Genomic DNA, 26834 nt, shown 5'->3' on the forward strand with positions numbered 1-26834 from the left:
TAACACGTCGAGCGCGTTTGTGTGTGTGTGTGTGTGGGGGGATGCGAACCACAGCGTTGTCTTCATGAATATTTTGAACGAACGAACAATCAAGCAAGACTTTAAAACCCAGAACCCCAAAAGACAGTGTCCATGCGAATTCTATTTAACGATGAGTGAATTCGGCGCACAAATATCACGCGCTCCGAGCAGAGCGCTTCACACTCGCGCACTCACGAAGTCACACTCAGGCAGTCACACTCACACTGAGGCAGTCACACTCGGGCAGTCACACTCAGGCAGTCACACTCACACTCACGTAGTCACACTCACACTCAGGCAGTCACACTCACACTCACGTAGTCACACTCACACTTACGCAGTCACACTCACGTAGTCACACTCACACTCAGGCAGTCACACTCACGTAGTCACACTCAGGCAGTCACACTCAGGCAGTCACACACACACGTAGTCACACTCACACTCACGTAGTCACACTCAGGCAGTCACACTCACACTCGGGCAGTCACACTCACACTCGGGCAGTCACACTCACACTCACGAAGTCACACTCAGGCAGTCACACTCAGGCAGTCACACTCACTCACGTAGTCACACTCACACTCAGGCAGTCACACTCACACTCACGAAGTCACACTCAGGCAGTCACACTCACACTCGGGCAGTTACACTCACACGCCCGCGTGAAAGAACGCCGTTATATCGTTTACACGTCTTAGATTCGTTCGCTTCTGTGTTTTGAGCCGCGAGGACAATTTCCTCTGTTAACCACGGAGCGAAAAGTGCGAATGTTCAGGTCACTTGGACTTTACAACAACAAAAAAACCGACCGTAGCAAAACAAAGAAAAGTGGGTGGGAGCGAGGGGAGGGGTGAGGGGGGGCAAGACGTCTCTTGCTTTAGCCAAGTGGCTCGCAATAACATTGGCCATCAGCGAGGGGAGTGAGCGAGTGTGCGTGCCGGTGAGCGCATGCGCTTGCGTGGCACCAGCGGACTGTGCGTGAAACCCGCAGTGATTGTGCCACCTCACGACGGCGCAACCACCCACCCACCCACCCACTCAGCAACCCACCCACCCAGCAACCTACCCACCCAGCAACCCTACCTCCCTCCCACCCACCCACCCACCAACCCACCCCCACCGTCTCGTTTCCCCCCATCTCAAACCCCACCTGCCAAGCGAGACCCATCGCACTCCTACATGACAGCGGGGCGAAGCGAGGCGCGGTTGTGAGCGGCGCTCCTCCGGTCCGGGCGAGGTGAAACCGCGGTCCGAGAGGCGAGACCGGTGCGAAGGCAACGATTCAGACAACGCGAACAAAACACAACGCATCTGGTGGGGTTGGCGGGCCAGGACGAGAAGGGAAGAAAGAGGGGGGGGGGAGGGAGGGACGCGTTCCGCCGCACGGACGGAGGGCGACACACGCGTCCTCTGCATAGCAGTCTGCTGCTGCGTCTACGGGGGCGCGGATCGAGGCGATCGCCGTGGCCGAACCACCCCGTGTGAGCCATGATGAACGCGTACGGCGCTCCCTATGTGTACGTGCCCGCGGCGGCCAGCGGCTCGCACCATCACCACCACGGCCACCACCACGGCCACCACCACCATCACCAGCAGCAGCAGCAGCAGCACGGCCACCCGACGCACGGCGGAGGGCAGCATCCGCAGCAGCAGCAGCAGCCGCCTCCGTCGGGCTCGGCACAGCGCCCGCCCCTGCAGCGCACACCCAAGTGCGCTCGGTGTCGCAACCACGGCGTCCTGTCGTGGCTGAAGGGCCACAAACGCTACTGCCGCTTCAAGGACTGCGCATGCGACAAATGCATCCTCATCGTGGAGCGTCAGCGAGTGATGGCGGCGCAGGTGGCGCTCAGACGGCAGCAGGCGAGCGAGAGCCCCAGCCGCCTCTTGCCCGAGGGCGGCTACCGTCCCATTGCGGGCGATCTCTACGCCGCAATTGGCGTCGGAGCTTCTCAGACTCCTCAGGCTCAGCACCAGCAGCAGGAGACTCCTGGTGCTGGTGGTGTTGGCGGCACGCGCGGAGCGGGTGGAGGTGATCATAACTCCGAAGGGAGCGCGGAGGAGAGAGACTCGAAGAGCGACGTGGAGTGCGGAGGGGAGAGGGCAGGTGAGTCGTGCGAGTGAGTGAGCGCCGAGTAGCAGTTGTCTCGTCCAACGTTTCGATACCCGCAGCATCGTAGCCGATGCTCAAGCAGCAGCAATTGTTTGACGGGTATGACTCTGCCGACGTGACTCACAAGGGGGTGACATGCGCCCAGAGTTTTACCTACTTAGAACAAACGCAATTGTATAACATTGCACTGTTCGTCTGGAAGGTTAATGGGCTAATGGATTAAAATGACACTTTACAATTTTATTTATTTTCGCAAATTTTAATTTTGCCGTTTCAGGTTTAGGAGAGGGGAGGGAGGGGGGGGCTGATGCATATGGAGATGCGCTGGACGTGTTCACCAATCATCGTGCGCGTGCAGCGTGTAACAACCTCAATTATTTTAATATTCGAGCGGAGATTGCTAAAAACAAAGGGGGCGAACCGCGGACTGCATTTTGAAAATGTCCATGAACGAGCGTTTATACAACGACGACATTTCACGCTCCTGCCCTCAATTATCGATCACTTTCCTGAGCGTTTATAAGCAAAACTACGTCTTGTCTCAACACGTAAATAAAGAGTATATATTTGTTTTATTGTTTAACTTTTTTTTGTTTTTGAGTCCATCAATCGGCTTTCCAGGCCAATATTACCGAGCCGCATTTGTTTCAACAAGCAGGCGAACTCTGGACTCGTTTCGACCTTCGGGGTCTGCTCGTCGTTGTATATGACACAAACGCTGCTACATTGGCCCGAACTTACTGGCGAGAAATTGCTTTTATTTTTTTTAGGGCTCCATCAAATAATCGCGGAGTCATTACGCGATGCACACGCCCAATGTATGGTAAACGTGAAAGATTGTCACTTCGGTACGGCGTTTCGACTCGGGTTGGCGTTGTGGGGGGTGGAGAGAGGTCAGAATCCTTGATCACAATAAGTTCGTCATATGCGTGTGGAGTGGAATCATGACCGACATCATCATCAGCAGCAGCAGCAGCAGCGGAATCATGCGCGTGTTTTGCACAACATTTTACAGACTCTCCATCATGACGATGATGATTGTGAAGGGTGTTGTGAGTATTCATTGCTGATTCAGCGCTTTGGATATGTGGTATGGACAGTATATAATGTATACTGTAGCTGTGGTTATAGCAATCAATCGTGGTGGCGCTGCGTTTGGATCATTAACGTATATCGCGTTGAGAATTATAATCAGCACATTTGAGCGAGCAGTAATGTCTATGTGTGTCTGATAGACGGTGTGAATATCCTATATATATGCATGCATATATCGATTTGTGATCTGTATATGTCTGGGATGGGTATACTTATACGGTGTAATGGAATTGCTATATGTATTTTGAGGTGCATATTTTAAGTAACGTATCTTAGATGCGTGCGTATTGTTGTGTGTATCTATTGTTGTGTGTATCTGAACCGAGCAATGTTGTACGCATTTGAGATGGGATGTAGATGTGTGTGATGTGTATGTTTCGTGTAAATATCTTAGTAACTGCAATTAATGTACGTATCTATGAAGCTATGGGAAGTATTCAACAGTATACTGTATATCTAATATATCTAAGTATCGGTGATACATATATAACTATTTGTATTATCAGAGGTATATGTGTATTAAGGGAGTATACAATGCATTCGAGATGTATTTATGAATGTGTCTTGGTATTAATGTGTGTATGAATGAAAGACATACGCGTACACGTGCATATGAGGGTACGGTATAGTATATTTGATTTAGTACACCGAGGTGACATCCATACATACAGAGGCTTCGCGTATAGCCGTTAACAGACTGTTGGGGCGAGTGCGATTAGCGACTCAGCACACGATGTGGCCGGCACCACACCCGGCCGCCTTTGTCTTCCCAGTGCCGATGATGTACAACACCGCACCATGTACTCACTTAAGGCTGAGTCGACCTATAGGAGGCCCACGACCCGGTGTTAGTCAGCTTCGTAGCGCGGCGCGCTAAATCACGACTCCACTGCTCCCCGCCCATATCACACATACACCAAAATAAATAATATTAATTAAATATTATTAAAATATATAACAATTAACACGTATAAAGCGCCATTAAACAATCGTAATTATTATGAAACACAAGTATTGTGTTGATGAATTCCAATACATACGTTGTGTTCATACTATACGCAGTGGTAAGTAGATGAGATCCCTGATGACGTGTGGCTACATCATAGACGTATACACGTACGGTAACAATACCATCGTCATCACCATCATCGTGTCATGTTCTAACAACTGCTGAATGAACGCCTTCCCCAAAATGTTGTCATCTCTCTCAACACTGCGATCTAACACGTGCACGCTTTGCTAAAACACACGATATTCCCGAGACTAGTTTAACGGAAACTAATAGTTTATTCAAAATTCCAGTTTATTAATAATCCCAAACAGTGTTTATAGATATATGTTCCAAACCGCACTCCTGTTAACATAACACCACATACATTAACAGTGTGTCAGCATACACCACGGCGAATGAACCTAACCGTGTCATAAAACGCGCATATAGCAAAGTTGACACTATACAATATTACACACTCTGTTGCGCTGCTCATGTGCCCATTGCGTAAGTACACACGTGCATGCTGTGTACCGTCGGTGGGCGGGCATGAGTGGAGAGGCATTGTGTCAGGCGTCTATCATCACTTCTCCAGGCGATGTATCCTTTCCACTCTGCCGTGGGATATGTATCGGTGTTTTGTGTGCAGGATTTATATATGTTTGTATTGGCCACGTGTGTGCCCTTCGTCTAGGTTGCGAATGCATTCGGTATACAAATGTTTGTGTACGTGCATGGACACTTTGCATTTGGTTTATCTTGGTTTTTATACTTGCATGCACAATTAGATATCATCTGTATGTATACTTTATGTAGATTACATGTACACTTCATATCGATTGTGTATCCACAGTTTATATAGACTCTGTATGCGCATTTAATAGACTGTATATACACACACATATATATTGTGCAAGTAGAGTATTTATAGCGTATATATATTATTTAGACGGTGTATGCAGGCTTTTCAGAGTAAAAATTAACACTTTATATAGACTGTATGTGCAATGGATTCAGACTTTGTACACAACATGACGAGCTATGATCGACACAATCCAATTTCACGTGGAACTATCCCCAGAGCACGGGCTGAACACAATTTCTTGGCCACGTGCACCTTTTTGTTGTTGTTGTTGTGGTTCATTTTTTTTAGCAAACTGAACCCGGTGAACATCGCGTGAGCCAAAAAAAAACCGCCAACAATATCTCCTGGTCTTGGGGACATAATTGCGACACGGGATACACACACACACACCACTGTACATTGTGCGTCGCGGAGAATAATTTCTCAATGTGAGCCCGAGGACACGTGGGGATATACTCGGGTTAAACACGCACGATAAAAGCTCCATCGATCATCCCCACGGGTCACAAATGCACGCGCGTCAGCAGCATCCGGCAGCAGCAGCAGCCACCGCGTTAATTCCCCGACACACACACTCGCCCGCTCAAGTGCGGAATTTCTGCTGCCGCCAAATAATGACGAGCCGGTTCGAATCTACCTACAGTTCGAAAATCAACCCCCCCCCCCCCATCACGCTTCCCCCACTCCCCCCACTCCACCAAACCACTTTCCATCCAGCAGTTCAAATGTGTACAGGTTCATAGGCAGGTCGCTGGCGGTGCGGTAAATTGTGGGCACTCCCACTGTTTCTTTTCAAAGATGTCTTTGTGGAGGAGGGGGTCTATCTCGTGTCCCAGCAGTGGCGTTAGTCAAGCAATTGCAGGACCGCACCTGTGCATCCACATGTTACAGAACGTGTGTGTATGTGTGTGTGTTTATTTAAAAGTCCTCTAACGCGTCTTTATTTTTTTTGTTTTTGGACATGCAAAACAATATAGATCGTGGCAATACTGTATACTTCGTGGAATTGCGCGCGTGTGTGTTTACATCGATGGTAATGATGTCCTTTGTTTACACCCAGGAAAGCCTCGCTGAGTCTCTATTGGGATGTTTGAGATTGTTTGGCCAATACCGTTAACGAGTGTTTGGCACTTTGACATTTTGGAGTCGGGACAAAATCCCATTTAAAGACGCAGCCTGTGTATTCATCTCCTGATCCCTTACATTTGTTTGTGGTGATGCCGCTTTAAATAAAATATACATTTGGTTACGATCCTGATGGGACGTAATAAAATTCCAATCTAATTTGAGTATGTGTATTCTGCTTTTGGAGTTGTTCCATGGCAGATATCTTATTATAATCTTTTTTGGCAAAATCATCTGGCGATAACATTTCATGCGACACTTTTTCAAACAATTTTTTTTATGGAATTCGTCTAAAGGTAACAGTATCTTGAAACTTTACTTTGCGATTAAAACAGATTTTTTTCCAGAATTAATGGAATTTACAACTAACATTTCGTATCCATCATCATCAGCCATAACCAATCTACTGCTGGATGAGGGTCCATCCACAAGCCGTCCCCATCTCTCACGAGCTTTGGCTGCCACTCATCATTTTTCTTCACCATTGATCATTGTCTGTGGTTAGCGATGTGTCCTACTCAGTGGCCACTTCGTTTCCTTCATGCTCAGAGTTATGTCTTTCACCTGCCTCCTCCTCTCTTTCTCAACGTAATTCCAAGCACGCATCTTTCCCACGCTTCCTTTGCACACCGTTCATCACGTGCGTCCGTACATTCACAATCTAAAACACTCTTTGAGACGTCACGTTGCAAAAAGTTATCTCTCTCGAAGTCATAAGCTCCTGATAATTTCATTTCTCGTTGTCTCTGCTCTGAAGTAGGATCACGGTTTGAAACGTCTGCCTATTGTGCATAAATTCGATTACGAGTGAGTGTATTAATGACCACAGTGGCCAATTACATTTTGAGCACTTTGTAATGTATACGTAGTTTCCTGTTGCATTAAAATGTAATAGTGTACCGTTGTAATGTGCAATGAATGTGTGCGTTATGTCCACATTAATATTTAAACACAGACTCCATATATGAACACTGCCAGTCACGATATCATTACTTGTGAATATAAAAATATCGGATAAGCAGAGGTAGACCATGACTGGTAACCCAATACAATGAGAAAAAAAACATCATTTATTATCCAAGGATATGATCATTTTCTTAAATATATGCAACGTTCGTTAGTTTAATTAGACAGCATCATCATCGTCCACATTAGACCGTCACCCAGAGCAACGGTAATGCACGTGACTCTCTAAGCATTAGTGACCAATTTTAACAAAACATGTTGAAAGTAATTATTAATAAATAAATAACTATGTCGCAAACAAGTTAGATAGTGTGGCAGTCTATGAATATATATTCTCAAGCCGCACCGCACACGGGTATCGAGTCGCGTGTGTTAGAATTATTTTGTTTTCCATTCGTAAATGTTGTATATAATTGGGTTTCATGTGACCCCCCCCCCCTCCCCCAGAGGCCGCTGCATTCAACGATGTTACGTTTAAAAGAATCGAATCTTTCAATCGAATCGCAAGCCTGCGTCGGGACAGAGGGTGAATAGTGACAGCCATGGTGTAACCCTCGTGTCTCTCTGCGTGTGTGTTTGTCTGTACTCGCATCGTCAGGATAAATACTTCGAAAATGGAGCATGTATGCATAGCCCGCGGGCATATTCGGCAATTTACCTTTTTTCCAAGATGTATGTCCGGCGTGGAAGAGAGGCCCTGGCGGCAGCAGTGGCGCGTTAGCGAGCCAATTGGACGGCTGCGCCTTTATCATTTAAAAGGCATAATATTGATGATAATTTAACAAACTCTTTATACGTCTATCGTCGCGCTGGATGAAGGGCTGCTTGCCCACGACGCGTCGTTCAATCGGGTGGCTTTGATCATACTTCACCACGCCGATCGCTGAAGGAGGGAAGGGGAAGAGGTGGGGGGGGGGGGGAGAGGAGGAGGGAGTTGGGTAGTGGAGCGCAGGACTGGTCCAGGCATCGCTTGCCGATGACGCAAGCCACGAGGCTCGGGAATCGGATTCGGGTCACGGCGGGGTCATAGGGCAGTGAGAGAAACCGACTTTGCCCTACCCCTCCCCACTACTGGGGGAAGACAAAGGCGGCCGGGCAGGTGTGCGGACTCCTGGCCACACCACCCCTCACTGCATTTCCCCCACAATGAATGTTTTTTTAATTTTATTTCAATTCAGGTCGCAGGTTCCATTCCATCTCCCGGCACGGCGGCTAGGCACTATGGGGCAAGCCTCTGTCCACCGAGTAGTATAATTGATGGGGGTAACCCACCAGTTCGTCGATCGGCATTTCGCGTGCGATGGGGTCAGGTGAGGGTACAAAATGCCCTCTATATGGGACTCTCTGGAGCGCCCTCTAGTGGAGGGCCTTCCGCCAGCAGTGGCCCGAGCAAGACATTGCATGGCTGCACCTTTACCCATTTTTTTCAGCTAAATTTAAAACCTCTGCTCAGAAGTTCATATCCTTTTGTATTGTATGGATATAGTGACCCAGGATGTACGTGTCGATGCGGCCAAAGTATCGATAGAGAGCCATTGTGGAAATAGCCACGCAATCCTCGTACCAATTTAATGCGCTATCCAGGTAAAAAAAAAATCCTGCTTAGCTTCTGAGCTCTGAAAATGTGGTGACAGTTGTACTGTACTGTTATGCTCCTGCGTCGCGTCTATTGCTCCCCGCTGTCACCAACACGCACTTACCTGCGTGGTGAAGTGTGGTCGAATAACCTATAACTCCCACCCCCCCCCCCCCCGCGCCTTGACGACCCACACACGGCGTGGGGGACGGCCGTCATCCGGCAGTGGATCGCCCAGAAGGGTTGTGCACGTGCGTGGAGTGCTCAGTTCGACTGGCAGCTGCAATGTACGGGGACTTCGAACGCTGCCCACCCTTTGCGCAGAACGCAGCCAACCTCGCCGGACCACAGCGAGGACACCGTTGCGAGTGCCGACCAATGCGATTGTTCGTCAGATTTGCGTCCATTTCGTCCGATTTTTTTTTGGGGGGGGGGAGGCCGACAACGTGCCCGATTATCGATGTCTCTCTCTCTCGATCACTGACAAAAAATTGGGGGCGAGGCGGGGGAGGGGGAAGCGGGGCTGGGGGGGGGGATCTGCAAAAGCTGTTTGCCGTTTGAGTCTATCATCAAAAGGCGTACATCTTAGCCGTAAAACTTTACGCATATTTGCGTCTTATAATTTTTGTTTAATGTTGCAAGGTCAGAAACACTGAGATATATAGCTCCTTTACAGAAGTGACCTGGCCATAATTGATAGCTCAATGAAGTGGCTTATCATGTGGAAATGTATAGCAGAAGCTAAATACTCTGAAGCCACGTTGATTCTGAATGTGGGGGGGGGGGGGGGGGGAACCGGAGGACTCGGATAAAAATCCACGTGACCACGGGAAGGGCACGCAAACTCCAAATGTACAGCAGCAGGCTTCAGGGTCGAGGTTGAACCCAGCACCTCCTGTATACCAGGCGAGGTAGTTAACATATCCTAGCCACCGTGATGATGATGAGAGAGAGACACGCAAACTCGAAATATACAGCAGGTTTCAGGATCTGGATCGAACCCACGACCTCCTGTACACCAGGCGAGGGAGTTAACATATCCTAGCCACCGTGATGATGATGATGAGAGAGAGACACGCAAACTCGAAATATACAGCAGGTTTCAGGATCGGGATCGAACCCACGACCTCTTGTATACCAGGCAAGGGAGTTAACATCTCTTAGCCACCGTGGCGCCCCATTACGCTTTACAAGGACCAATTCCTCCAGCAACAGTCGCTCACCCTCCTCACAAATCTGATCCCAAATATTTTTTAGCGTTTCCTTTCGCTCACTCGATGTGTTTTTTTTTCTTATTCAAGGAGTTGCACCGCGGGTGTTGTTGGACATGATATCTGATGTTTCGTTCCGCGTGCCGGAAACCTCTTCCTTAAAGAAGTTCCCAGCACGTGGCATGATGTCCGACGTTTCGCTCCGCGTGCCTGGGGAGCTTATGGCGTGAGTTCCTGAAGAAAACTCCCGGCACGTGGCATGATGTCCGACGTTTCGCCCCGCGTGTCGGGAGCTTCAGAGTTCAGTTCCTTGAGAAAGCTCCCGGCACGTCGGACATCGTGCCGTGCAACACGCTGTATAACCGGCGAGGTGTGGAAAATCGGAGAGCCGTGTACACAGCCACAAACCGTGAACACCACGGGCAGCGGCGTGCCGTTCACTGGACTCGATGAGACCCGCGTTGTAAGACAGAGACCAATTAGGCTCTGCGGTGCTGAGGCTATTTGTAAAATCTGCCACGTCGGCGTTTATTAATAGTTTGCGTAGAGTAAGGGGGGGGAGGGGGGGAAGGAACAACCCTCTCACGGTGAATGGTATAAGGATTTAAGAATAGGTTTTCCACTTTTTTTCTGGCAACAAAACAGGTGTTAAGATTTTGATTTAAAGCTTTCGTGGCTGCAGGGATTCATATTCTTGGTTCCTCTACGTGACTTTACCGAAAGAACCAAGAATATAGGTGTTAAGATGTTAAAACACCAAACTGAAACCTTTTGCAAGGAATCATGTCTGCATCAACCACAGATACTTGTGGTGAAAGAAAAAAACAAAAAACATGCTCTGACAGTATGCGCATTGTCTTTGAAACGGATTGGTCCACACCAGAGACAGCTTTCTTTAGAGCCTGGTCTCAAACAGTGTTAGACCAGAGGACGCGAAAAGGCGAACAGCACAAAGACAATGCCACTATCAGAACAATGAGAGCTCGGGGTGAGCAGCAAAGGAGGCCCCATGATGTATAAGGATTATCACGAATTGGTTAGTTCTCGGATGTTGTAACCAACCACCAAGCGGGCTGGCCAGGTGTTGTAGGCGCGGGGCTGCGAGTGGTGTGGCCGGGTAGATGGCAGTACTGAGTGTATCCCCCCATCCTCCTCCCACCATACTCGTGTCCAGCAGCGCCGTGCTGGTCATCTCTCCGGAGTTCCGCGGTTTTGTCTCCTCCCACACGAAGCCGAACTCTTATCGATAATGGAAGTGGTCAAACATTGAAAAATGTGGCGTCTCGAGACTCAGCGAGGCCCTTTCCCGTGTAAATAATGGCGTCGCTAAATTGTAATTGCGAAAACTGTAATGCAATAAAACTATATATATTTTTTTTATTTTATACTTCCAGGTAAGGCCCCCTAAGCTATACAGCTATTTTTCAGAAGCGACCTGGCCATCACAAATGATAGTCCAATAAATTGGCTAATCACGTGGACATTTATAGCAGCAAAAGACTCGAAACGCACGTTGATTCTAAATGGAGGGAAAAACCGGGAGAAAAAAATCGACGCCACCACGGAGAGAGAGAGAGAAAGCCATGCAAACTCCAGATATACAGGCGTCAGGGTGAGGATTGAAGCCGCGACCTCCTGTATACCAGGCAAAAGAGTCAACATCTCGCCACCTCGGCGCCAATTGCACCGATAGTCGAGCTGCTGCTGGATGCGGGCCTCACCACGCCATGCGAATCGTGGGGAAATATTTGACCATACTTCACCGCGCCTGGCTAGTGGTGGGTTGGTTTTGACGGGGAGCCATAGACGCCGGTACATTCAGTACTGCACAACAATACAGTGCGCTTCACTGCCCTCTCCAGATAACGTAGCTCGTACAGTACAATCCCTTAGGCACTTGTGCATGGGGGCGTTCGGGTGTTGGAGGTTATTTGACCATACTTCGCCACGCTGGTTAGTGCGGGTTGGTGCAGTGTGGTTGGTGGTGATGGAGTGCCAGGGACCCGTTCACCATTACCACTCGCCACTGACGTTAGCCGTGAACGGGACTCGAGCTCATACGTAGCTCTGTGCACGATCCGCTCAGCCCCAAATGCAATGATTGACGTTGGCAAATTGTCTCCGAATGCTAAGCCCAAACACACGCAAGCGCGAGTTACCATCCGTGTGTGCGATGCGATGTGGGGAGCGGTGGTGTAGCGGTTAGCGCGCTGAGCTGCGAACCCAGTGACCCGGGTTCGATTCCCACTCATGGCCAACGCACAGTGATGATTATCTGAACCTGTCCAAGGCCTACCTCTAGGTCGACTCAGCCTCAAACGAGTACCTGGTGCGGTGTGTAATGTCGCCGCTGGGGAGACGAAGGCGGTCGCGCGTGGTGCTGGCCACCCACCCCCTCGCGTAGCGTTCCGGCCTTCATAGGTGCTCGCTAACAGCACTTGCCCCAAGCCTATACTGTGGATATTTTTCTTTGCTGTGATGTACACAGCAGGTAGGGCCGGTGTTGTGGGTAAGATTTCGTCAACAGTAAAATGAGAGTGTTTGATTTAAAACACTAACGATCATTTACAGCCCTTTGTCAATCCGCTGCTCGATGAAGGAGCTTCTAATGGAGGTTTTTGGACGATACTTCACCACGCTGGTTCGGTACTGCGGCTTGAAGTGTGGTGAAGTATCACTCGCCGCCACTTGCTGTAAGCCGTGGTCAGGAACGTAACTGGCTTTCGTTACGCAGCGCACTAACCACTGCGCCGCCGCTCCCCCAATTTGATTTTATATTAATCTAGGTTCATTTTCAATTCGTCCGGGGAAGTGACATTTTCCCGTAACTCAAACTAAAGCTGAATAAATGAAATTTCGATTTAAAGCTTTCGTGACTGCAAGGATTCATCTTCTTTGGTTCTTTCGGTAAAGTCACGTAGAATGAGAATAAAATAATAAATTGATAAAATAATAATAATATTATTGTGTTATTTTATTTTATAAATTTATTATTTTATTCTCATTCTACGTGACTTTACTGAATAAATTAACAATTAAAACGACAAACAGCGGCAATGTAAACGCTATGCAATTGTTTTTTTTTAATGGCGAATCAACATCCCCCCCACCCCCCTGAGTCTACCTAGGGGAATGACCAGGATCGGTTCAGATAATCGTCACTGCTGTTGCCCGTGAGTGGGAATCGAACTCGCTAACCCGGTATCTGTTGACAAAACAACAATACCAACAGCGACAACAGCAGCAGCAGCAGCAGACGTCCATTCGCCACTAAGTGGCGGCGACGTGACCGCGGCGTCTGTGCCGGGCCGGGTGCACTTTTGAGACCACGTGAAGTGTCGAAGGCTCGCCTGCTGGCAAAGGGGATCACACGGGACAGAGCACCCGGCAGGTGCCATGGTTTTGACTGACCGAGATCACTGGGGGCCCGACGTTACTGCCCAACGTTTCGGCGTCTTGTAACGCGCACAAGGGCGACGCCTCGCGCGACGCGCGGATGGAAATAATTCGTCGAGTTATAACCCCCCCCCACCGCGCACCGCCGCACTCGCCAGCACTCAAATTAGGGTTCACATGGCCCCGGGGGACAATCACCGCCGGCTTGCTTCGGAGTAACTTAGCGAGAACCCCATCCACCCACCCCACCACTCTGATTGAAATCCTTCCGTCGCTCAAGTGTGGGCGAGGTTTATAAGAACTCAATAAAGGGAGAAGAGAGACGTGGGGGGGGGGGGCAAGTGGGGGGGGGAGGTTTCCACCCTTGAGTTGTACAAAAAATCAACACAACGGCCAAGTGAGGGCGATTTCACGGATAAGCGAGCTCCAATTGCCTTCAAACGAGACCCAAATGCCGTTTGCATTGAGCCTCGCAGCTTTTGTTTGGAGGGGAACACGAGGGGACTTTGCGAGTAAGAAACCCCCGGGGCAAGTTTCTCCAGAAAGGTATGGGGAGGAGGAGGGGGGGATTGCTCAATCCCCCCACATCCCTCCCCATCCACCTCCCCCCACTCCTCGACACGTTAAACCCAAAATAAATCCTCTTCAAAATATGGTCGCAAGAGCAACCCGTTAATCACCCACTATTAGCAGCACTACCAGCACCAGGGCCATCACTATCAGCATCATCATCAGCAGCAGCACAAATAGTAACAACACCATCACCATCATCAGCAGCACTACCAGCACCAGCGCCATCACTATCAGCATCATCATCAGCAGCACAAATAGTAACAACACCATCACCATCATCAGCAGCACTACCAGCACCAGCGCCATCACTATCAGCAGCAGCAGCACAAATAGTAACAACACCATCACCATCGTCAGCAGCACTGCCAGCAGCAACATCAGCGCATTCTGCAGCAATACAAAAAACAAATAGATAACAGTTACCGCTGGGATCAGCACGGGTGCGTTACCACATCAGCAGCAGTAGCACGACTGTCATCAGTAGCAGTAGCACGACTGTCATCATCAGTAGCAGCTGGGATAGCCCTGCTGAAGACCCTCCCCCCACCCCACCTTCCAATTTATTCCGGTCAACATAAAAAAAAATGTTGGTACAATCGTTTTTTTTAGGTCATGTTACAGCGTTACGTGGGCAGCAATGGAAGTGGGAGGGAGGGGAGGCAGGGAGGGAGGGGAGACATGGAGGGAGGGAAGGAGGGAGGGATTGACACTTCACATACGTCTCATCGCCACGGTTAAAGTTGTGTCGCCAGGTCACCACTGGGCCACCTGAGACTGTTATTACTACGGCGACTACAACTACATTTTTGGATTTTCTCACCCAGCGGCGAGGCTCGGCGGGAGACACTCGGACACCCGATACCGTGGTCTGACCGCAAGCCCCGCATTCGCCGACGTCGCCCCTCGCCACAGCGCCCTGGAGCCGAGGGCCCGCGTCGAGATTAGGGGTCGCGCCAGCAGACACGGCGACAAGAAAGGGGAAATTAATTGAGACGTGAACTCGGCCCCAAGGGTTTTGCCGCGCGACGGCAGACGGAGAGGTTGGGTGGGTGGTGGTGGTGGAGAAGACGTAATCTCCGAGCTGCCCAGGAATGGAATTCGTGTCGCCGTGGGGTTGTTCGGAATGTGCGTTGGTCTCAGGCACGCGACGGGGGACGCAGTTACTGCTGGGTGTCGTGGGGGTCCGAACCCCCTCACCCCCCCCCGTCCCGCTCCTCCACCCCCCTACCCCCCCCCTTCATCACAACAGTTGTATGAATGTTGAACTTCTTTCGCAACGTGCGTAGCCAGCCGTGCTAACGTGCTAATCCAAGGTGCGGGGAAAGGACAACAATCTGATATATGAGTTAGGACTAAAATCATGGGGTAAGTGTGTGTGTGTGTTTGAGTCTGCGTTCTTCTTCCGTCAACAAGGTGATGTATATACAGAGTATGGTCAAAACGGAAACGTTAAATCCGTTGTAGAACACAGAAGTTGGCTCAGTACGGAGTCCCGGTTCCCATCGTTGATGTAATCGATACCACAGGGATCCACTGACGAGTCGGCCACCCCAACTCATAAAGTGTGGCTGTGACTCTGGTGTGCACGCGCACACACACACACACAATGACCACACACACACAATTGCCAAGGGGTGCACGCCAAAAACCTTGTCGGAAATACCAGCACCGCCAACACTAGCACCAACAACAACAGCAGCTGATATTCGCCACTAAGTGGCGGTGACGTCACCACCGCGTTTGTGCCAGGTCAGTTGCACTCCGAGGCCACGTGAAGTGTCGAAGGCTCGGTATAAAGGAGGTCACCGAACAGATCCAGGTGCCATGGGTTGACTAACCGAAATAACTGCCAGATGCACCACCTGTTACCCCCCCCTCCCCGATTGTGCTAAACTTGCTCTATTGCATCCGCCCGGCGGTCCGCTCGTTGTTGTGAACGTCGCTCCGCTGCCCTTTGCTGTAGTTGGAGAGCGACTGCCTCCAACTGTTCAGTAGCGTCCTTCACAAGCTTTCGCCAGAGGCCATTCTTGCCACCGCTGATACCAGTCTTCGTCAAGTCCACTCAACTTCACATCCTTCTGTACCGCATCAGTCCATTTCTTCTCCAGTCAGTGCCGCTCCCGTCTAACCCCGTCTATCAGGCCAAACAGAAGCTGCTTGGGCATGCGGTGGCTGGGCATGCGGGCCAGATAAGTCAACGCAACCTCGCCTGCTGTAGGAGCTCACCAATGGGACTGTCCAGATTTTACAAGGGTTTTTGAGCTCGTCACACAATACATCCTGGTTAAATATATAATTAATAGTAGTAGGCAAGCCAGCCTAAATGTTTCAAACCGGCGCAGATATTCCTTCAGAGGGGGCCCACTTTCGCAAGCATAGAGAAGGAAGGGCATAACTGTAGCAAACACTCGGAGGTTTTATACGGAGCGACAAGCCTGATAGCTTCCACACACCGCATCACGCAGCGAGCTGACGAAAATAATACTGCTCGGCTGATTCTGAGTGAGACCTCTGCTGCCAAAGCAGAACTTGTCACAAGCACACTGCCCAGTTATGGGAACTTCATTCTCTCCACAACTGCCCCCATCATTCATTGGGAGTGGAGGGGGTGGAGTGTTTGATGATATAAAATACCCGGGCAGGTGCTTTGTTTTTGTGGGGCTAATCGTAAGGCCCCACCTCTTAGCAACACGTTCCAGGTACAGCAGCAGTCTCTCCAAATCTTTCTCAGAATGAGCAGCAATTACGAGATCATCTGCATGTTTAACGTGTTTGTCCAAAAAGGAGCCGTCACTTGATCACACCTGGGCATCGATCAGTTTCTCGTTGTATCTATACCAGATGGTAATTCCACTGACACAGCTATGGAAAGTCTCTCGAACTTCGTGGTCAATAAAGGTGTTAAATGATGCAGCACACAAAGGCAATCCCTGTCGCACCCCAAGGTGCACTAGGAATAGCTCCGATTCTACCCAGACCTGCCCACCATCATGAAGTTCCTAGATTATTGTGAGCATAGGGTCAGGGACCCCGAAAGTACGAAGGCTAACCCACAACCCAGACCTGTTGATGGTATCATAGTCCTCGACTCACTCAGTTCCTCACCACACTACAGGTCACAACCGTTTCTCTTCCTGCTTCTTTCCTCGCATTGTTTCACTTGGGAATTCCAATCGCGTCGTTTCTCTTCTCAAATCCTTGCAATTGCAACCTTGCTCAAGTCGCGAAACGTCTTAATTATTCTTAATATGTCACAACTTTGATCGTGCCGTGTTGTTGCTGGCCGTTAGAGGTTTTTTTTGTGTTGGTCCTTTGGGCCTTGTAGCACAGCAGCTGTGATTAATATACGACAGACATTGCCAGCGCCGGATTCAATTTGAGGGGGGCCGAAGGTGGAAATAAGTGGTTTGGAGCGGGCTATTTGTATATTTAATTCAATCCCTTGACTGTTGTACCACCGCCGCCGGCACCACCACACATGGCAGATTGAAGTCAAACACGCCATGGATAAATCTTGACTTAAAGCTTTCGTTACTGCAGGAATTCATATTCTTTGGGTCTTTCGGTAACGTCACGTAGATAGGTTAAAAAAAACTACGACGTAGTTTTTTTAACGACGATCGCTTGTGTTGTGATCGAAACGTGACTTTACCGAAAGACCCAAACAATACCCCATGGATAGTTTAACACGTAGGCTTCATCAGGCAATAGCCATATTTTTCCACAAATCTGGCTTGTCGCCTGATGAAGCTCGTTGGAGTTACTGGCGAAACGTCGTACTCATATTGTAAATGTTGTGGCTTGGCTCTCCAACACACCGGTGTGCCGTACTAGTGACGAATTGGCACGTTCTGTTTACGTGACAACCCTTACTAATTGGCTGTGTCGGGTGGTGGCGGGTTTAACGACACATTTATATATTTACGCGATCTAACAACCAAAAAAAACCTGCTTTTTATGGACCCCATGGATATATACCTTGGTTCCTTCAGTTCTGGTCTCTCTATATGTGATGCAGCGTAGACTACCCTGGAACACACAGTATTCAGGTGCAGTCTGCGCTCCTTCAACAGAAGAGGAACAGAAAAACCACGACAACGAACCTCTCTCTCTCTCTCCTAAAGCCCTCTCGTCGTGGCAAGCAGCAGACCTCGACGTCGCCATTTTATCTGCCGAACGCACAGGCTTGCCATCGCACGCAAGACCAAAAGAGTTAAACGCTAACCGTGAAGCCCAAAACGAACACAACGACTGACTTCACATTTCGGCTGGTAACTGGAAGTGATAACACACACACAAAGGTCGCCCGTGTAGCCTTTAACAGGCTGTTGGGGGCAAGTGCTGATAGCGAGTAGCAGCGGCACCTATGAAGGCCGGCACTGTGGCACACGAGAGGGGGTGGGCCAGCACCCTGCGATATACAACGGTGGCTTTAATGAGCAAAATCCGCTGCAGGAATAATCATTGGTGCTGCGGCATTGCGCATCAACCATTACGAAGCAGTCTATAATTTTATTTTATTTCGTTTTAAAATGTTGTGTGGGGGATTGGGGGCCGCTGGCGTGAATCTTTCCCCGGGCACGGTGGCGTGGCGCGTGGGCCCGCTCATAGGGGGGGGTCCCCTTTAGCGGGCGCGGTTTCCACCGACTTTTTTGGTTTTTGTTGTGCCGTAAATGTAAATAATTGACCTCTCTTCTCACCACTCCACGGATCCCAGAAGGTGAATGATGTCGCCCGATGTCTACAGCCACCGCCGCCACCGCCACCGCGGCCTCCTGCAACGTTAACCAAAGTCAATCTCTCTCTCACCAGTCGTGACTTTCGTTCACGTAGATTCCCAGTGCGTCCGTCTATCTCGCCCAGCCTCGTCAGATCTCTCAAGCTGTGCAGGTCTGCGTCAGTTTAACACGTGGCAGGCTTTCGCGACCAATATGATTCATAATAAATGATTTTTTTTTGGGGGGGGGGGGGGGGGGGGGTTAGATCACGTAAGTATAAATGTTGTGTCGTAACTCTCCACAACCCGACACAGCCAGCAAGGTTTGTCACGTAAACAACGCGCCAATTAGTTTACTACTTCAGCCCAATTTTTGAGCGGTACCACGTTTCGCTCGTAATAACATCCAGTATCATCGGGCGATTTGCCAGAAGAATGAAGCAATCCACCTGCTTCCAGTCTTAAACAGAGCGAGATAGAGCAGGATGATGAATCCATTGAGAGAAATACTAATTATTTTAACAGCTACAGGCTTAGTGCGGCCTGGAAGCGTATTATTAAATAATACACCTTACAACTGCATTCCTTCTCGAGGAAATACATGTTAATTAACTGATTACTAATCTACTATATAATTACAATACCCCCCCCACCCTCCACTGCCTCTGATCTCTGCACCTGATAGGTTATAACCAGAGGAAATTGTAGGCTTTTGTAGGGCTACGTTGTGGGTAACATCTATTGTTGTACTGCACTATACTTCCAATGCACCAACAGCTACGCCGTCGTCCCCAATCTGTAAATGGCCAGAAAGGTGAAGTATAGTCGAGGCTGGTTTAGGACTCGCAAACACAAAGACAACACACACACACGAATGGAATGTCTTGTTTTATCTTTATAGGCCGTAGGAACCAGTGCTGTTAGCGAGCATCTATTGAGTACCATCACACCCAGCCATCTTAGTCTCTCAGTGCTGATTTTTACACATCACGCCAGGCACTCATTTAAGGCTTAGTCGAACTAGGGGAGTTACAGCACCAAGTCAGATAGATATTCGCCACTGGTTTCAGCCGTGGCCGGAATCAAACTCAGGTCATTGGGAACGTAGCTACCGCTTCCCTCCACCACAACCCCCCCCCCCCCCAAACACTCATCCAAACAAAGACAAAGATCGCCCGTATAGCCGTAAGAAGCCGTTGGGGGCAAGTGCTGTTAGCAAACAGCGATGAAGGTCGACAGCAATCGAGTGGGTGGCCAGCACCACACCCAGCCACCTTTGTCTCCCCAATGCTGATGTTCTACACGCCAGCTACAGTTCTCATAGGCGGCATCTACCTCTGGGGGGGGGGGGGGGGTGGTTCAGATATCCATCACTGATGTTGGCAGTGAGGGCAGTGTGCTACCCGCTGCGCCAGCGCTCCCCAACACACAAGACAAAGGTCCCCTTATAGCCTTCACAGACTGTTGGGGCACGGCACACGAGGGGGTGGGTGACCAACACCACGCCCGACCGCCTTTGTCTCCCTAGTGGTGATCATCACAAATCACACGAAGTACTCATTTGAGACTGAATCGACCTAGGGGACGCTCAGGACCGGTTCAGATAATCGTCACTGGGTTTTGGCCGTGAGCGGGAATGGAACTCGGGTCGCCAGGTTCGTAGCGCTGCGCGCTAACCGCCACCCCACCGCTCCCCACACACGCACACACACACGAACTCACGGCCAAACAAATTGTGTCCAAGCCGTACACCGTGAAACGACGCGTGTTTACACACTTTGGCAGGACAAGTGCCAGGAACAAAAAAAAGAATGAGGCTGAAGTTGGGTGGAGGGGGGTGCATGGGTGGCGGGGTGTGAGATGGGGGAGGGAGGTAGGGGAAGTGGGTGAATAGAGAATGGAGGAGAGCGAGAGTTTGAATGAGTGAGCGAGCGACGGGTAGCGGTTAGCGCGCCCCGCTACGAACCCGGCCACCCGAGTTCAATTCCCGCTCACTACCCAACCAGTAGTAGTGAATATCTGAACCGGTGCTGGGTCTGCCCTAGGTTGACTCAGCCTTAAATGGGTACCTTGTGCAGTGTGCAAACATCAGCACTGTTGGTGATGAGCACACCATCCACCAATGCGCATTTTTCGGCCTTCGTACAGGAGATGCTCGCTAACAGCACTTGCCCCAGCAGTTCTGTGCAGGCCAAACGGAGTGTGGGAAGGAGACCTTTGTCTTTGCTTTTGAAGGAGGGTGCTTCTGGGAAGGAACCACACACACACGCACACAGCCGGGGGAGCGGGAGATGGGGAGGGTGGGAGTACGCGTTTCGCAAGCGTCCATTCATGTCACAGTTTCCGTGTCAATATCAACCGCGAACTGGAACACGCGAAATCCATCACGATCGTCGTCGTCCTCCGCGTCAGAGTACACAGTGGGAGCCGCTTTTAATCCATTGTGTGTCACGACTCGCCACTTCGCATCCGGACAAAGTGTTGCTTGCTCGCCCCCACTGCTCGTTACAACGTAACTCCCATTACTACAAACACGTGTGTGCCTATAACACGTGTTTGTGTGTGTCTGCGCGCTGCACTACGAACCCGGCAAACCAAGTTCGATTACCGCTCACGACCAACATCAGTGACGGTTGTCTGAACCGGTGCTGGGCCTCCCCTAGATCGACTCAGCCTCAATGAGTACCTGGTGCGGTGTGTAAAATACATCGCCACTGGGGAGACAAAGGCGGCCGTGCGTGGTGCTGACCACCCACCCCCCTCGTGTGCCGTTCCGGCCTTCATCGGTGCTGCTCGCTCACAGCACTTGCCGCGAAAGTTTGTTGAGCCTATACCGGTGATCTTCATCTTTGTTGTGCGTGTGGCGTTGTTATTTTTTTTCCCTCCCTCAACCCCCACGTGAGTGACACAATTGCTCCGCTGACACCATGACCTGCGGTGCGCTGTGTGAGCGCGACAAGGGGGTAGGTAGGGGTGGTTGTCTCACCTGTGTTGGCGAAAGACACAAGTGAGCCTCGGGGCTGCTTTTCCAGGAGTTGTCTCCCCGCATTGCGATGTTTGTAAGCCAATTACAATTACTCGTGGATGCGTTTGCATTCGGCGGGAGGTGATGGAGGGGGGGGGGGGGTGCCCGGATGTACCTGCCAAACTCCCACGACGAGGCGTTGTCACTCACAACTGCGCAATTGTATCATTCCGCTTGTGCAACCAAGGAAAGCCGCACCGAGTCTCACGGCTCGCTTTCTGGAGGGTGATGTCAGGGAGCCATGGTAGCGAGGAGATGTTAACTTCCTCGCCTGGTGCACAGGAGGTCGTGGGTTCGATCTCGACCCTGACACCTGCTGTATATTTGGAGTTTGCGTGTCTCTCTTTCTGTGGGTCGAGTGGATTTTTCTCCGAGTCCTCCGGTTCCCCCCCCCCCCCCCCCACATTCAGAATCAACGTGCGTTTCAAGTGCTTGGCTGCTCTACATTTCCACGCGATAAGCCACTTCGTTGAGCTATCACCTGTGGCCAGCTCGCTTCTGAAAAGAGCTATATAGCTCAGTGGGCCTTACCTGGTAAAAGAAAAGTGTGCTTTATAGTTTAAGTGATTGCCTGTGGTAGTGGCGGGATGATTGCTGTGTTATATTCCAATTGAGTAATGCAGTGCCCGGATGTTTTTATATTTTCCTTTGGAAAATGTGGAGTATGACAATTTAACACGTATAATTTCTCGACAAATATTTTCCTAGAGGTTATTTTTGGATTAGATAAATATGTCGTTAAACCCGCCACGGCCAATTCGTAGGGTTTGTTACGTGAACAAAACATGCCGATTCGTTACTTGTACAGCACACCGTTGTGTTGGAGAGTGAACCCACAATATTTACAATCTGAGTACGACGTTTCGCCAGTAATTACAACTAGCTTCATCAAGCGACAGCCAGATTTTTGGAGAAATTCTCCTGTTGCGGTCTTAAAGAGGGTCTTCTCTTGCGAATTATGTCAGGGGTTATTTGACGCGCAACTGTGAGTGAAGCAGATAGCGCCAAGCATTTTTGCAGTTAGTACACCCCGGAAAGTACTGATCAGGGCGGGCAGCTGGATTCGAACCGTGAACCTCTGCCGCTAGGAATGCGTCGCCGCCCATTGATTGGTTAGCGGCTTACTTGCTGTACTGCAATATCCTAGCCAACTAATATAACTTTATGTTGAGATTCGCAGCCACTATGATTGTGTCAATAGTGGTTGTCTTATTGATAAGTTCGCCCCCGCCATAAGAATGTGTAATGTAGACAAATTGCTCAGGGCTATATACAGGAGACAAACACATCCCCAGTGCCCATTTGAGCGGAAGATAAAATATTTTTGACTATGATCTCCGAGTGATCCGTCAACCCCACATTTGACAGCACTGTTACGCGAGTATGCATTGTCACCACACCAGGGACTGGGCAGATGTCGAACTTCAATTTCAGAGAGCTCACAACTGTGGATAATCATCAGTACGATAATGACGTGGCTTGTTACTTGGGCAAAGTGCGTCGGCCAATTAGTACTGCCATTCAAATAGAAATAACGTGTTCACCTTACTCGATTACGGATTAATGCTCGTAGAATAGCACGGTGACATCGGGCTTACTCAAGACGAACTGACTCTTCCCTCCACGCTGGGATGGTGACGATTCGTTCTTTTTCGATTGCGTTTTCATACCATCGACTGATTCCATAAACAATCCATGTTTTCTACAAGCTATAGATAATTATCGCCTTGAAATGACGCCTCGTATGCGTTATAAGGACGACGTCGCCATGTTGACCGTGGCTGTGAGGTTACCCCAATTGGTTAACCTTGCCAATCGTACAATTTAAGGTTCATGGGATATCATAAAGGGCCAGGGAAAGTGGCCTTGAACAGAGCCCAGAGAAGTTTAGGGGTCTGGCCTCCGAGTACAGATGACTATGGAGGGCGCTCGTAATTTCATGGCAGTGATAGGGTAAGCAACTTGAAAGTTTGGACCATATACGTGGCTTCTACAAAGTGTCGTAGATGTAAATATGAAGAGGGGATTGCGAAGACGCCTTTGTGTGTGCAGGGTGCAGGAGGGGGGCAGGTTACAGTGACAGGGTCAGCTTAACACGTGGGCCTTCGCGACCAATATTATTCATAATAACTTTGGTTGGGTTAGGTATTGCAGTGGCACGAATAGGTCAGTGATAAATGCAAAGACCTAAGAGATAACAATGATAAAGTTATCATGATTAGTATTATCACCGACTTATTTCTTACGCCGCGGTGACAAGGTGTTAACTCCCTCGCCTCGTATACAGGAGGTCGTGGGTTCGATCCCGACCCTGATGTCTGTTGTACATTTGGGGTTTGCAGGTTCTCTCTCCCCGTGGTCGTGTGCATTTTTCACCGTGTCCTCCGGGTTTTCCCTCCCTATTTATAATTAACATTCGTTTAGATTATTTGGCTACTATACATTTCCACGAGATAAGCCACTTCGTTTGAGCTTTATTTGTGGCCAGGTCCCTTCTGAAAAAGAGCTTTATAGCTCAGTGGGGCTTACCTGGTAAAATAAAAAAATAGTTTAGTTTAGTTTCTGATGTGCCTGTGACACCAGATATTCTGAGAAACTAAGGCAGTCCTCCACCTCACTAAGTAAATAAAAAATAGTTACTGATAGACTGGGGTAGACACATGACCTGTAGCCACAGCCATTGCATACTGGATGTAGTGTGCTGGGTGCAGAATTACTTTCCAGATGGCCGAGCTGAACAGACGCGGCCGAAATTCCTCCCTGGTTATAATTCACACAGTGAGAGAAAGAGAGAGAGAGAGAGAGATTAAATAGACAATTTTTAGACGAAGGCAACGATAAAGGCTCCTGAATCTGAACCGGAACGTTGCCAGGCAAGCAAAATGCTCGACACAAATGAACCATAACACCGTGCCGATCTCATCAAGGAGCACAAACCATCACGCGAATTCCGTTCATCCTCGCAGCAGCGGATTTTGGTTGACCATCGAACAAAGACAGTCAATGCATCGCGCGCACTTTAAGATGCGCTTCTGCGGCCGTCTGGAACGCTCTTCCTTCCTATATTAGGAAGCCACTTTAGCTACGCACTTTTAAATCATCATCTAGATTGAAAACTCATTTATTTAGAACTGCCGTTTGTGTTTAGTTTGTTGTCCTTTGCACGCACTTCTGATTAGTGTGGTTGGCTACATACGGTGCGAAAGAAGTTCAACATGCATAGTCAGATGGCCAATGTGAGGACATTCTAGAGAGTGTGGAGGAAGCAGGAGCAGCTAGGGATGCCATCGATCTCGTTCATCGTCCGACGGCTTCGCCATGACCTTGACCCCCCAATGACATTGACCCCACCATGACCCTAACCCAGCCACGACCCTAACGGTGCCACGTCCTTGACCCACGCCACGATCTTGACCCACCATGACCTTGACCCACCGCGACCTTGACCCCAGTGCAGTGACCTTGACCCCCCCCCCCCCACGACCTTGACCCCGCCACGACCTTGACCCACCACGACCTTGACCCACCATGCCCTTGACCCCACGTGCCGTGACCTTGACACCGTGCCGTGACCTTGACCCCGCCACGACCTTGACCCCCCACTCGTATTGCCTCTGTGCTCTGAACCGCAGATGACTTCGACCGAAAGAGTGACGACAGCAACTCGAGCGATGGCGGGGACGAGTTGGTCTCGCGGAAGGGTTCGAGGCACTCCCCCGTCCCGTTGGCTCTGCACGGGACCGCCCGCGCCCTTTCCCTGCCGTGCGCGGGCGACGGCTTCGCGTCTGCCGACGAGTCGAGCGACGTCTCGGAATCCAAGGGCCCCGGCACGCCGTCGGGGCCCAAGGAGAGGTCGGCGAGCGCCGAGACGCCCTGCGTCGGGGAAGGTCGAACGGCCGCGGCGTCGATCAGCGAAACGCTCCTGCAGCAGCATCATCATCATCAGCAGCAGCAGCAGTTCGCGCTCGGAAGTCTGCTGGGCACGTCCGCCCCTTCCAAGACCAACCGACCCCCCATGGAGCTGCTGACCAAGATCTTCCCGGGGCACAAGCCCGCCGTGCTGGAGCTCATCCTCAAGGGCTGCGGCGGCGACCTCGTGAGCGCCATCGAGGTGCTGCTCTCCAGCCAGAGCGCGGGGACGCACGCCGCGCACGCGGCCGCGGCGGCCGCGGCGGCGGCCGCCACGGCCGCCGCCGCCGCCGCTTCCCAACCTCACCACCACCACCACCTGCACCACCAGGTGCTCTACGACATGCGGCGCGCCCGGGACGACGCGGCGGCGGCGGTGGCCGCCGCGGATGGCAAGGCCGCTTTCGCGCTGCCCAACGATCGGGGGGCCCTGGCCGGGTACCCGGCGCTCTTCTCGGGCTGGTCCATGGGCTCGGCCTTCAGAGCCCCCAGCTCCTTCCGGCTACAGCCGGCCGCGGTGGCGCGCGGCGGCGGCGGCGGCGGCGGGGCCAGCGGAGGCGGCGGCCTCCTGGGAAGCGTCGGGGTTGGGGCCTCGCCCGCGCACCTTGCCGTGTCGCTCCAGCCGCCCCCCCTGCAGCAGTCGCAGCAGCAGCAGCAGCAGCAGCTGCGCTATCCGCTGCCTCCGGCCGTGTTCCGCCCGGCGCTGTCGGCCGCGTCGCTGGCTCCGTTCGGCGCGTCCGGAGCGGACGTGGCGCTGTGGGGGAGCGTCAGTCTCGCCGCAGCCCAGAGCCACCACCTGCGGGGGCCCTACGCGACCGTGGGGGGGGCCCTGGGTCCGGGGGGCCCCGGCGCGCTCATGCGAGGCTACCCCTTCCTGGGGGGGGGGCAGAGCGGGGCGGCCGAGTGCCTCAGGCTGACCCTGAGAGAGCAAGACTCGCCCGACGACGCGTCGGCCGACGGGAGGCCGTCTCCGCCCAACAACGACTCCGCCGTCTTCCTGAGGTCCATGTCGCCCTCCGAGTAGGCGGTTGCTGACGACGAGGAGGTGTGGGTGGTGGGGGCGCCCGAGAAGCGACGACCTCTCCTCCGCGTCGGCCACCAGTTAAATAGTCGGAGCGGCGATCTCTCCCCGCTGCCCTTCCCCCCCCCCCCCCCATGCGCGGATGAACGAGGGGGGCGCGATTCCAGCAGCCTCTGTCCACACCCGGCATGCCACATCGAAGCATACATCTCGCAATGAGCCGTGGCTAA

At 51.0% G+C, this 26834-nt stretch overlaps 1 protein-coding gene across 1 annotated transcript; it reads left to right on the top strand.

The window, feature by feature from the left end:
• The first annotated feature begins 1170 nt into the window (after nucleotides 1-1170).
• On the top strand, nucleotides 1171-26607 carry LOC116948762 (doublesex- and mab-3-related transcription factor 3a). The gene is made up of 3 exons (XM_076071761.1): nucleotides 1171-2128; nucleotides 25307-25860; nucleotides 25915-26607. The coding sequence occupies exons 1-3, from the start codon at nucleotides 1513-1515 to the stop codon at nucleotides 26605-26607; spliced, it is 1863 nt and encodes a 620-aa protein (XP_075927876.1). The 5' UTR covers nucleotides 1171-1512.
• The last annotated feature ends 227 nt before the right edge of the window (nucleotides 26608-26834 follow it).

The sequence above is a fragment of the Petromyzon marinus genome, chromosome 35, assembly GCF_048934315.1.
Source record: "Petromyzon marinus isolate PM22_M1 ecotype Great Lakes invasive population chromosome 35, UKy_Petmar_22M1.pri1.0, whole genome shotgun sequence".
Classification (NCBI taxonomy): Eukaryota; Metazoa; Chordata; class Hyperoartia; order Petromyzontiformes; family Petromyzontidae; genus Petromyzon; species Petromyzon marinus.